Here is a 12864-nt window from a genome sequence, read left to right as displayed (position 1 = left end):
ATATAATAATAACAACAATAATAATAATAATAACACATTATTATTGTTATTGTTATTATTTTAAGTTATGTGGAGTCAAATGCATGCATGATTTTGGAGCCTACGGATTCGACGCAATTGTCTCCTGCAGTACACGAGGCTGCCTGTTGCCGAAGTGGTGAGTAACATTATACCGACAATAATGAGCGAGGGGTTGGGAGTTATTCTGCAATCTAACACAAGAGTGTCTCCTAAATCCACCCTCAAGATGAAGACCACCTCCAAAAGCCACTAAAGAGCTCCAGCTGCATGCCCGTCCTCCAGCATCTCTCTTGTACCTTCACAGATTCACACACAGAACACCCCGGAGAGGAAAGTGCGCGTTCTTTGCAAAGTTTTGGGCAATAATTCAAATGCTATCCTGTATATATTTGTACGAAGATCATCAAGGGGACCACAGAGGCAAGAAGAGAGAAGAACTATATCATGCAACTGATAGTATGCCTCCTGATTATCTTCCACTTGAACACTGCGTCCAATGCTGACTCCTGTCCTGATGCCTGCGAGTGCTCAGAGTGGAGGACTCGCACCATCTCTTGCATTGACATTGATCTGATCCCCAATTTCCCGGCAAGCACAGAGACACTGTAAGTACAATTTTATCTCTACAAGTATTTTTTTAGTATTTTATTTAATTTTTTTAATGGATGTTGAATGTAAGAATTGGCTCCTCGATTTTTCCCAGCACACTTTGCTGCAAAAATCATGATATAATATATATATAATATAATGGCTATTACACCAAAAGTGCTCCCACATGGCACGAAGAATCTCTCAAGTAGTCACATTATCTGCCTATTTGACTATAATAGTGTTAAAAGTCAGTAATGTGATGTCAATTCTCCATTCAACGTTTTTTTTTTTTACTTCATTCGGGATTTAAATGTAATAGAAATTGAAAGACTACACTCACAACCAGAACACGGCACTGCACGAATGATATCCACCTGCAACGTAATTAACAGTGGAAAAAAGTATCTTAATCTTAATGACATTTATACAGTCCCCATTATACACGTTAAACAAAAACCTATGTGTCAAGAACAACCAAAAACAGGCATATTGTCTCCTTCTTACAAAGTGCTAACTTTGATGCAATGACTATAGGAATCATTTGTAAAAGTTTGCTTCTACTCAACGTTCTGCACACTTCTTTGAGCGTCACAAAGGTCACTGCATGCATGTCTCGGTGAGAGTCAGAGAGGTGGAAAGGAAAGCAAAGACACGCTTAAAAAGCCCGCAGAGCATGACACTTGACTCATCTAGGCCTCGCGTTCAAATACAATGTTTACCTTTGGCGGCATACTTTGCAAACTCACAGATAGTTCCTTCTGGAAAAAAATGGGGGGCGTAGGGGGAGCCTTTCCAAAAAAAGAGGCTGTTTCTTAACCCATACAAAGACTTAAAAGATCCAAGATTGCCAAGCCAACCTTCAAAATGTGATTTTTCATACCTCCCTCCAGGTTTTGTGACCGCAAAATGTATATTTTCTTCTTTCTCAAGCAGATGGCTTTTCGAGACGCGTCTGTCATCGGTGCCATCGGACGCTTTCGCCAACATGGAAAATATCTCGCGAATGTGAGTAGCAACAGTGTTTGGTGTGATGAAGTCTCGTCAAATAAACAAACTTCAACACTCGAGGGCCGCTCTCCTCTCCACCTGTGCCCTTTTTAACCAAGCCTTGCGCTTGCTCCCCCTTTTCTACCGTCCTCTCTGTCTCACACCGCACTTAAGGGATTGACTCGCTCTCTGCCGAGTATCACCTTTGGCTGCACAGCTGGAAGCATTAATGCATTCCTGGAACTCCACTCGCGCACTTTCGACAGCAGGGAAGGTTGTGAATACTCATTTAACTTTAAGGGGGAGTCCCTGAGAGGAGGCTGAGGCGGGAAGTAAAAGATATTTGAGAGAGTGGCTTTCTCTTATCCTACTATTGCTATCATCATCATGAAAAGCGTCCCAAAATCTTTAATCCTATTCTAATGATATTGTTTATGTTTAGATCTTTTATTGTATTTTGATTTGCTTTTTTTTTGTTGTTGTTGTTGTAAACGTACCCGCTTTTAGCACTGAGAAATTGCCTCGTTGGAAGGTTATTGAAAGATTACTGTACTTGTTTCCGACTGCATATTGGCGCCAATGACTTGGTCGTGTATGTGGCATGTTACAAAATGGAGGCTTAGAGACGCCGTCGGCTAGAAAACTCAGGAAACCACTGTGGTATTGGAACGGCCATGCAAATACGATCACACATACAACTGTTTTTTTCTTTTAGATATATATCAGTGGATGTGACCCTGCAAAGGCTTGAGAGGAACTCATTTCACAGCCTGAGGAAAATCACCCACATGTGAGTATCTGAAATGAAGGGCACATGGCTTTATAGATCCTGGTCGAGTAAGCTGTTGTATTAGCTCCCTGGCAAGATAACGGTAACCGTCAGTGACTGCCTTGAAAGTGCTTCAACCTCTTGCTGAGGTTTAGCTCGACCTCAACGTGCCCGATTCAATAGTTGCATTCTGAAACTAGATATTGGTAATTGGATGTTCATTCTGATATGTGGTCTTGCTGAGGAGAAAAAAAAAAATCAGTACCATGAGGATGTCCGCCAAGGCTGAATTGCGAACTCGCTGTGCTGTAGGTGTTTTCCTGCCATATCAAATTGGAGGCTGTTAGAGAAAGACATGCGGGGGGAAAAAAAAGTTATCAAACAGAAGGAAATGTACAGCCGCAATTATTCGGCTTCTCCTCTTACCTTCCTTCATGTTCCCACCTCCTGCAGAAGCGACGCGGGGGGAGAAAAGTTGAGAGAGGTGCACTCAATTGTCTCAATTAGGAGATGTGTGTGTGTATGTGTGTGTGTGCACGGTCTCCAGGTGGACCAACACACCGTTCGATATCACAACTCAACTCTCCACACACTGCTCCGAGACCAGCACACCGAGTCAAAACATTCCAACACTACATTTTGGGTGTGATTTATTTCCACTCTCCAATTGGTCGATTAAATGGTTGTGTCCCAGTTTGCAGCAGTAACTATAATTAACTGTGAACTTGTACACAACATGAAATGAGGACCGCAAGTGCTCCTAAATTGCCGACTGGGGTTGTGTCGTGACTAACTGGCAGACTAATTCCAAATCACTAAAATACGGGGCAGAAGTAATCATTCCATCCAGCTGAGGTTGGTATTTGGTAACTTTCCGTGGGGGGGTTATTTTATACCTCTCGGGCCTATTTGCCTCTGATTGGTGCGGTATGAGAGATAATAGCGTTTCGCTCGGGTTTCCTTCAGGGTCAGACACAAATGAATGCCCCGCTTACTTTCGGCTCCTCGAGGAGGCCAACAGCAGCTGTAGATTTGAGGTTGTACTTATAAACTGATGATTGGGTTGGAGGGTGGGGGGGGGGGTCTTGTCTTTCGAGAAACCACAAACGTACATACACAGTTCTTACAGGCAATTAGGAGGACACGCAAGATGAAAGGAAGACAAATTCCTCAACACAGAGTCTCGTTACACACAGAAAGAGAAATTGGTCTCGGCCATCGACGCAAGGTGGGATTTGGTTTTTAAAAAAAGACACTTGTGTATTTTTATATCAAGACCTTGTCAGGCAGAACAAAACGGCAAAAGAGCAGAAATCAACTGAATTGAAACTACAATTTAAACCAGCTTAAACCTTAAATTTGGAGAACCTTTTAAAGAATCAACAGAACAAGCTCAGTAGCGGGGGTCACTAAAATACGTCACTGGAAAGCATGACCACATCCTGCGATGCATGTCAATATTTTAATAATCTTTTGGAGAAAAAAAATAAACAAAAAAAATTGCAAACCCTAGAGAAAGATCTTAAGTCCAAATAATTCACTTGAGCAAAAAAAGTACCTGAATCGGCAATTGTTTTTAATTTACGAGCCTATAAAACAGTCTCCCCGAATCCTGTACACCCCCCCCCCCCCCCCCCCCCCCACCACCACCACCCCACTGCTTTTAGCATCAGAAAGTAAATGAGTCTGCCTGCCTGGAGCCAGGCCCTGAGCCAGAAAGTGAATATGGCCAAGACACATTTGGCCTTAGACATAACACAACTGTTCTGTCCAGCCGGGGTGAACCAGCATAAACACATTCATGAAACACTTTTCTTTATTTTTTTTCATTCTTACTTCTGGTTTTGGCTGTCGGCACCAAATTTCCCTTCTCTTGCCCGCTGACCTGCAAAACCTTGTTCATTTCTTCCAGCAGCTTTTAAGGCCAAGTTCAATTCACAGTCCCTGGATCTGTGTGTATTCCACTGCTTTTATGGCTTGCGTTCACGTGGAAACCTTCAATTTACATTGGTGACATGACGAGTGTATTGTGAAGCTCAACACAATATTGTCTCTTTGTTCAATCAGAGAAATACGGAATGCCAAAAGTTTAACCTACGTCGACCCAGAAGCCTTTAAGAACCTCCCGAACCTGAAATACTTGTGAGTACTCGTCATTGCATTTTTTTTACCACCAAATGCAATGGCTCAATTTTCCTTTTTTTTTTTTTTTTTTTTTTACAAATCCTGGTTAGTGCACCAAAAGTAGGCCATCTTGGATAACCATGACAAGCTGTCATTTTCCTTACGACAACCACATGCACCGTCTCAATGGTTATTTTGAGGTACAGCGACAACCTACTGTTGCCTGAAGCCCAGCTCTGACATCCACATTAAAAGGGTGAATAATAACACTGTAGGTCGAATGATAACAAGTACGTGGACCATTCACTTTAAAGAGTCTTTGTGGGCCTCGTAAAAGTGCAGCTACCTTGATCCAATACATGATATTTATGTGTACGGTACCCTGATGTGAATTCTATTGCTGACATCTGTGGGAGGCATGGAATTTCATTTATCTTCTCAAGCTGCTTTTTCCTGTCCATCAGGGGGATTCTCAATACGGGCCTTAACCGCTTTCCTGACTTGAGCAGCATCCACTCAAATGACAACAATTTCATTCTGTAAGTTGATTTTATTATTATTTTCTCTCTCTCTGTGTCTGACACACCCACACGCGTAAACACCGTTGTGAGGATAAACAGGAATATGGATGGATGGATGGTTTACAGAGCCGTTGAGCATGCAACAACAAGTACCAATATTTTCTACCCAAACAATTGTTGCCGTTTCATCCAAAGAACAATTGCAGCTTTTTGTGCTGGTGTTATCCGCGTTGAAGCCAGAGGCCCGTCGTGGTGACTCACTTCTTTTCAATCTGACATATTCTCAATGGGCCGGCCCGGTAGTCCAGTGGTTAGCACGTCGGCTTCACAGTGCAGAGGTACCGGGTTCGATTCCAGCTCCGGCCTCCCTGTGTGGAGTTTGCATGTTCTCCCCTGGCCTGCGTGGGTTTTCTCCGGGTGCTCCGGTTTCCTCCCACATTCCAAAAACATGCGTGGCAGGCTGATAGAACACTCTAAATTGTCCCTAGGTGTGAGTGTGAGTATGAATGGTTGTTCGTCTCTGTGTGCCCTGCGATTGGCTGGCCACTGATCCAGGGTGTCCCCCGCCTACTGCCCAAAGACGGCTGGGATAGGCTCCAGCACCCCCCGCGACCCTAGTGAGGTTCAGAAAATGGATGGATGGATGGATATTCTCAATGTGACAGGACAATTTGAAAGGGATCGGCAGACAAATTAGTGACTTCCTGCTTTGGGCAACTGCTTTGGTCCATTTCCAACCGAAATCTGAGCGCGGTCAGAGCTCTCCAATGGCATTAATTGAAGTGGGCAGGGGAAAACAGCACACCAGCACTTATTATGTGGCCGTTTGCACTTGTTGTGAGTGCATGTTGTGAGTCATCAAGTGAGTGTGGTTTTCTGCCACTGAGTCATTCCTTCAATCAAGCCCCCCCCTACCCACTTTCATTTTCCAGCTCAAGCCTAAAAAAAATGAGAAGGCATCAATCTTCCACCCTGACCGTTGCCTCTGTCACTTTCCAGTGAAGAGTATATGTTCACCAATGCACTTAATGCTCTCTTTGTTTGGTTTCTCTCTTTGCAGGGAAATTGTAGATCATCCCCACATTACGGTCGTCCCGCCTAACTCCTTCTGCGGCATCACGAGTGGTTTGTTGACAGTGTGAGCTATGGGCATGACACACACAGTACGCAATGTACAGGATCGCGTGCGTTTTGAGTGGAGTTGATGTTTCTCGTTGGTCTACGTTAGTAGTGAGTATTCTGAACTAAATGCATTTTAAAATATTTTAACGTGCGTCAGATGTTTTTTGAAAAGAGTCCTTTCAGCCATCATTCATATTAACCACAATTTGGTGTTGACGTGGCATTTTTTTTTTTCATCAGCAGTCATATCATCAATAAATACAAAGGAACCATTTCCACTGGTGAGGTGGTACTGGCACACGAGGAACTTTGATTTGAAAGTAAACTAGCCCCTCCCACAAATGTACTTCCATTTACCGTACTTTCAGTTGACCAGCGTATTTGATTCATTTTCCATGTGTCTTCCATAACAGTAAAATTGGCCCGCATGTAAATGTTCCAAATTATCCAGGATGCATGGGGAACCTTCCTGTAGCTCGAATAATAACAGTTGTATTTATTCCAAGGGAGGTAGGAGGTGGGGGCGGCTGATCAAAAGGTTATTAGCCACCGGGCTAACAAAAACAACCCCAGAAAATGGATTGCCCCATAAATACTTGAAATCTAATTAAGTCCGTATTAAAACCCAGAGCACATTGCCTTTGACTAAGACAAAAAAAATAATCATAATGCTAACCGTCAAATAGCTTCAAGAGGTGCAGACAGGTCAGAATGAGCTCACTTCAATAACATGTTCTGAGAATAAGCGCTGTATGAACACACAAAAGACGCTCACGGACATGTGGTCAGGCGGAGAGGAGATTGTAAAGTTAATAAAACGGCGCTGCATTTAAAGGAAATGTAGGCCACAAAATTGCGTGGACAGACGAGACGTCACTGTGAACGGCACATGAAATTGCGTCATTCGAACGACGCAGTGCTCTGCATCTTATTAGGTAAATGCATTTTTTTGTTGTTGTTGTTGTTGTTTTTCAGGATGCTGTATGGGAACGGCTTCAGGGAAATCCAACATCAGGCATTCAATGGGACCAAGCTGGATCAAGTGTATGTCAAAACCACTTGAATTCAATTGACAGCACTTAGAAAAGAAACATTTAAAACGACGGGAAACGGAGACGTGCGTTCAACTCCTCACCTCCGAGCGACTAAGTACATTTCTTCCACTTTTTTTCCTGACAACTTTGCTCAGCATATTCAGACCTCACAACTCGTGGGATTAAACTATTGCTGACAAGCGTTGTGTGTGGGGATTTTTTTTTTTTTTTTTTTTTTGCGCTGCAAACGAATCCTCTCATAGGCACTCCAAACGGGTTTTAGCCAAGCTTTTGATTAGCCCGCTCGAGTTCTCATGGGAAAATGTGGCTCCAAATTGGGCAGCAGGAAGTCTGTATTAAGAGCTACGTTCTTGAACTCAACTCAGAGACACTGGATTCTTTGTGGCCATTTCCAAGATCAATTCAGAACACAATCGTTGCATTTTACTTTTCAACCTCTTTGCATTTAGGAGATTTAAACATACAAATAGTCACTTAGCTGTGTAGTCTCCTCTGTTCGCTTCCAACTCCTACACACGCTTTACGAGAGCCTAACGAAGCCAATGGTCAGCGACCAGAGTCGGAACACATGCGCGATATTTGCGTTGGCGTGTCATCTGCGGTCAAGTGTCGAAAGCCGCCAACGCAGCCCGACCAAGACAAACACAGCTCCTCGCAGCTTTATTCAGCCTGATTAGATCGGAGAGATGTGTGGTGAGGATACGGTGCGTTTAAGTGGTGCTCCGCTCTGTCAATGTCTAATACTAAAGCGAGAGTGAAAAGCGTTTCATTTAAAATACTACGATGAGAAACGAGCGGGAACGAGGCCCGTGGGATTGCGATAGTCACTCAAAATGTGAATGACGACTTTTACCGTTTGTTTTCCCTGTGCAGCGATCTTCACAGGAATAAGTATTTGACCAAGATGGACGAAAGAGCTTTTGACGGCGCCATCAGCGGGCCCATGCTTCTGTAAGACCCTCACACTCGACATACTGACAATGAACATGGCCAAACAACAACTAGCTAGCATCTAGCTAGTCAAAGCATCCCTTCCCTTCGACGAATCAAGGGATAGAATTGTGAAGCGCTGAATGCAAACAATTCATATTTTCTCCTCCGCTGTGAACCTTTCTCTGACCCTCAAGAGACATATCTCAGACGGGGATCGCCTCCTTGCCCGCCAGCGGTATGGAGTCCCTCAGGGAGCTGAAGGCCCGCAATGCGTGGGCGCTCAAGAAACTGCCACCCATCAAAACCTTCAAGCACCTCACCACGGCCAACCTCACCTACCCCAGTCACTGCTGCGGCTTCAAAAACCTCAAGAAGAAACGAGGGTGAGTTTCAGCGTTGCCGTCATCGCTTGTGTCACCGCATGTCGTTATTGTAACACCTAGCAAAAGCCAGATTTGAAATGACTCGTAACAGGACTCCGTCCATTTTCAAAAACGCTTCAACACTGGAACCTATCCCAGGTTTTGGGTGAGAGGCGCTAGTAGCCGACCAAGAACAAGTACTCTGCCTCTCCGGGTGTGACGCGACGACAACAGAACAGCTTACTACCGCATATCACGTTCTCTTTTATTATATTAGCCTTTTTGGGCTGCCTTTACGTACACAACATAGCTAGCTAGCTAGCTAGCGTTCATAGAGTTGGAGAGGAATGACGCAGTGCGTTTAAGAAAACGCGTTTCCGCCGGCTCTTTCATTCTCTTCTCTTTCATTATATTAGCTTTTTTGGGCTGCCTTTATGTACACAACATAGCTAGCTAGCTAGCGTTCATAGAGTTGGAGAGGAATGACGCGGTGCGTTTAAGAAAACGCGTTTCCGCCGGTGCTTTAGGCAGTGAGCTGGAGGTACGTTAAGCACTTGACAATGCGCCACCGCTCATTTCTCAATAGTATCACCCCCCTGTTGCGTTTTTCAGATTTTGGGAGTACATCTTCTGCAACATGACGGCGTTCAGCGAGCAGCATCGTAAGCGTTCCGTGGCGCCCTCCCTCGAAGGGGTGGTCAAAGACATCCCGGAGGAACCCTATGAGAGCGATTACGGAGGCGGCTTCCACGGCAGCTTGTACTACCACGCCTACTTTGGTGGGCATCCGGATGAGGACGTGGGCTTTGGCGAGACCCTCGTGAACCCTCAGGAGGACCAGAGCGAAAGCTTTGATAATCGCCACGATTACGTGGTGTTGTGCGACGAGGGGGAGGAGGTGCTGTGCGCGCCCGTGCCCGATGAGTTCAACCCGTGCGAGGACATCATGGGCTTTGCGTTCCTACGGGCGTCCGTGTGGTTTGTGAGCCTACTGGCCGTTCTGGGCAACGCGGCGGTTCTCCTGGTGTTGCTCACCAGCCACTACAAGCTCTCCGTGTCCCGTTTCCTCATGTGCCACCTGGCCTTCGCCGATCTCTGCATGGGGATTTACTTGCTGCTCATCGCCTCGGTGGACCTCCACACGCGGGCGGAGTACTTCAACCACGCCATCGACTGGCAGACGGGTCCCGGCTGCGCTCTGGCCGGGTTCTTCACCGTGTTTGCCAGCGAGCTGTCCGTCTACACGTTGACCGTGATCACGCTGGAAAGGTGGTACGCCATCACGTTTGCCATGCGACTGGATCGGAAGCTGCATCTTTACCACGCGGCGGCGGTGATGCTGGGGGGCTGGATCTTCTGCCTGCTGCTGGCGCTGCTGCCACTCGTGGGGGTGAGCAGCTACCATAAGGTCAGCATCTGTCTGCCCATGGACATCCAGACCACCGAGGCTATGGTCTACGTCGTCTCCGTGCTGGTCCTCAACGTCACGGCCTTTCTGGTGATCTGCGCTTGCTACGTCAAGATTTACTGCACGGTGCACAATCCGCAATACCGCTCTGGATCGAAGGATACCAACATAGCGAAGCGCATGGCCGTCCTGATCTTTACCGACTTTCTCTGCATGGCGCCCATTTCCTTCTACGCCATGTCGGCCGTACTGGACCAGCCGCTCATCACGGTCTCCAACTCCAAGATCCTTTTGGTGCTCTTCTACCCACTCAACTCCTGCGCCAACCCCTTCCTTTACGCCATTTTCACCAAAGCCTTCAGAGGGGATGTGTTCATCCTCCTCAGTAAAATCGGTCTGTGCCAGCGGCAGGCTCAACTCTTCCGAGGTCAGACGGTTTCCTCTAAAGGCAGCAGCGGGACATCCCAAATCCGAAAAGACAAGGACAAGTTCAGAAAAGGAAGAAATCCGGGCCAGAAAAACGAAAGCGTTCACCTGAAGAATTGCTCCGCGTGTTCATAGCATCCGGTGGCCGGCCTGCAGGCTAACCTTGAGGAGAACCAGAACCCGGAGACGTGAGCTAAACACCAGCCGCAAAGCCCTCGGAGGAAGAGACGTCGAGAGGCCTTGAAGTCTTTGCCGGCAGATCTGTTTGAATATTTAACAGAATGCTCCAAGCGGGCTTCCATTCCAACTTCAGCTGTTTTCACAATTTCAGCTGGGAGGATTTTTATGGATCCAGTTGGTGGGGAATATCAAGTGTCACTGAAATATGACTTTGACCTCATCTCTTCAACGGTGAGGCCTTGTTATTGAGGAACAGTGTGGCAGGCTTTTTGCACCAGGAGAGATTCGACTCCTGCTTGCATACCCATTTTTGGAAATGAAGATTCAGCACATAATGTGAGACTTCAACATTCAAACGATCTGTACTCGGTGCATTTCCCTCCACCACAATGACCATAACATTGAGTGGCAATGTCTGTCACAGTCGCACTATGAAGGGTTTATCGTGTCAAATCATTACAACATACAAGTTTCATGATTATATTCGGAGTATTCTCGTGAAATCTAGATTTTTATATTGCTTCACAACTATTCCTCTTCAAAAATGACTCGCTTCTTTTTAGTTGTTCTGATCTTTTCTCATGCAATGATGACTTCCTCTCTCAAAACATTTTTGAAGATATACTGTACAGTACTTTCCGACATTATGCTAGAAAAAAAAATGTATTCCATTAATATTCCCGTCATGAATTGATACTTCACAATTACTTATCTCAGTGTCACGCCTTTTAGTTTTTTAGATACTGTATGAATTTAATCCAATACATCATGATGCATCACCAATACCGCAATTTTCTACACTGCTTAAACCGATTGGGGTCAAAGGGAGCTGTAGCCTCTCCTGGCTAACAATTTTTTTTTCTCCTCAAACTTGAGTGTCATTGCTCTCAGCATTTCTTCCTCGTCATATATCACGACTTGACAACTTTGCAGACTTCATCTCGCAAAAGAATGTGATCCAGTTCCAAAAACAAAACGCTAGGGCATAGTGTGGTTGCCCGCCATTGACAAGTAATTGCACACAGGTATGATAACTACAAATCTTCTGTCAGCGCCTCTCCTTTGGAACGCAACGGTTGTTTTTCCAGCGAGTGCGATGGCGACACGGTATTTTTCCACCGTCTTACGTAAAACGAGTGACTGAAACAATCAGCAGAAATCGATTCGCATTTACTGAGAGCGCTCAAAGCAAACACACGTGCGCACGTCTGCAACGTTGCCAGACAGTAGCACATCTGGTTAGCATTTCATTTGCAAGACGCCATTTCTTTTCAGCTTTCCCAGAAAGGTAAATAAATCCAAATTTCAATGATTCACAAAGATATTGACCAGTGAATCTCACAGTTTGTTTTGCCGCGAGTGTTGTGCACATCCTTCGCAGTAACTTAATTGGCAACTGGTCATGAGGCAAAACTCTGCCATGGCCGAGCATCCATGCCATCAATTTTCAGTCGCTTGTCCTCATTTGGATCACGGGTGAGCTGGAGCCTATCCCAGTTGATTTTGGGCAAGACTTGCGGAACACCAGTCAATGGCAGGGCACATGCAGACAACCGTTGACACTCACATCCACACCTAATAAAAGCGGAGTGTTATGTAAGCGCAGGGAGAACATCCAAACTGCGCAGAGAAAGAGCCTGCACGACGGGGATACAAACTCGGGCGACCTCTCGACTGTGAGGCCGAGGTGCTGCCCGAAATAGTCGGGAAAAAAAAACGTGACTCCGTCGGTGGCTGCAGTCATGCGCACTGCTCGTGGCCATTGCCCCCGCTTGAGCGCCATGCCAGCAGACTGTAACAAAACATTGTGAACAATTCCTCGAATGTCATGCAAAGGTAAAGGCACCATTGCCAGGGAGTGAGCCTTGCATGTGTATGGATGCGTTATCCAGATTTTAACCTCAGGAGGTTCTTTGTTGGTTGATGGTGGAAATCAATTGCATGTTTTGAGGTTTCTTCTTTCTTTTTTTTTTTAACATAATCTTGCGAACAAACCAGACTCAAATACCCTCCTAATAATAACTGGATTTATTTTCACTTTGACTTCCTCTTGTCCGCCTCTCTGATTTTTCTAAGTATACCCGAGCCTCTCCTTCAAATGATTGGATCAGAACTGGACTATGTCGCTCCTCGGACACCGAGATTATGTTGCTGCAGAGTGAAATTGGAGTGCTTTCAAATCAATCAGCATTTGGGAGATTTACTCTGGGCCTCGATGGTTCCAAAAGTGGTTGCGATTTTTAACTAGCCATCAAGCTCTTGTTCCTGGGAACATAAAATCCCCCCCCCCCCCCCCTCCCCGTATTTATGACGTCATCGCCTGCACTACTCCACGAGCCAGTAGGCATGGGGGGCACTCTTGCGG

General features: G+C 45.6%; 1 protein-coding gene across 1 annotated transcript; it reads left to right on the top strand.

The window, feature by feature from the left end:
• Nucleotides 1-235: 235 nt before the first annotated feature.
• On the top strand, nucleotides 236-11841 carry tshr (thyroid stimulating hormone receptor). Its single transcript, XM_052052310.1, has 10 exons — nucleotides 236-626; nucleotides 1546-1617; nucleotides 2315-2389; nucleotides 4436-4510; nucleotides 4957-5031; nucleotides 6074-6151; nucleotides 7111-7179; nucleotides 8064-8141; nucleotides 8318-8506; nucleotides 9098-11841. Exons 1-10 carry the CDS (start codon nucleotides 466-468, stop codon nucleotides 10452-10454), a joined length of 2229 nt encoding a protein of 742 aa, XP_051908270.1. The 5' UTR covers nucleotides 236-465; the 3' UTR covers nucleotides 10455-11841.
• The last annotated feature ends 1023 nt before the right edge of the window (nucleotides 11842-12864 follow it).

This window comes from Hippocampus zosterae, chromosome 19, assembly GCF_025434085.1.
Source record: "Hippocampus zosterae strain Florida chromosome 19, ASM2543408v3, whole genome shotgun sequence".
Lineage (NCBI taxonomy): Eukaryota > Metazoa > Chordata > Actinopteri > Syngnathiformes > Syngnathidae > Hippocampus > Hippocampus zosterae.
The sequence above is the reverse complement of the archived record's forward strand: the minus strand, read 5'-3'. Positions and strand labels throughout refer to the sequence as shown.

Coding starts and splice junctions, on each gene's coding strand:
- tshr (XM_052052310.1), top strand. CDS start 466: ATGCAACTGATAGTATGCCTCCTGATTATCTTCCACTTGAACACTGCG. Junction 4,511..4,956: donor CTCCCGAACCTGAAATACTT/GTGAGTACTCGT, acceptor CCTGTCCATCAG/GGGGATTCTCAATACGGGCC. Junction 8,142..8,317: donor ATCAGCGGGCCCATGCTTCT/GTAAGACCCTCA, acceptor CTGACCCTCAAG/AGACATATCTCAGACGGGGA.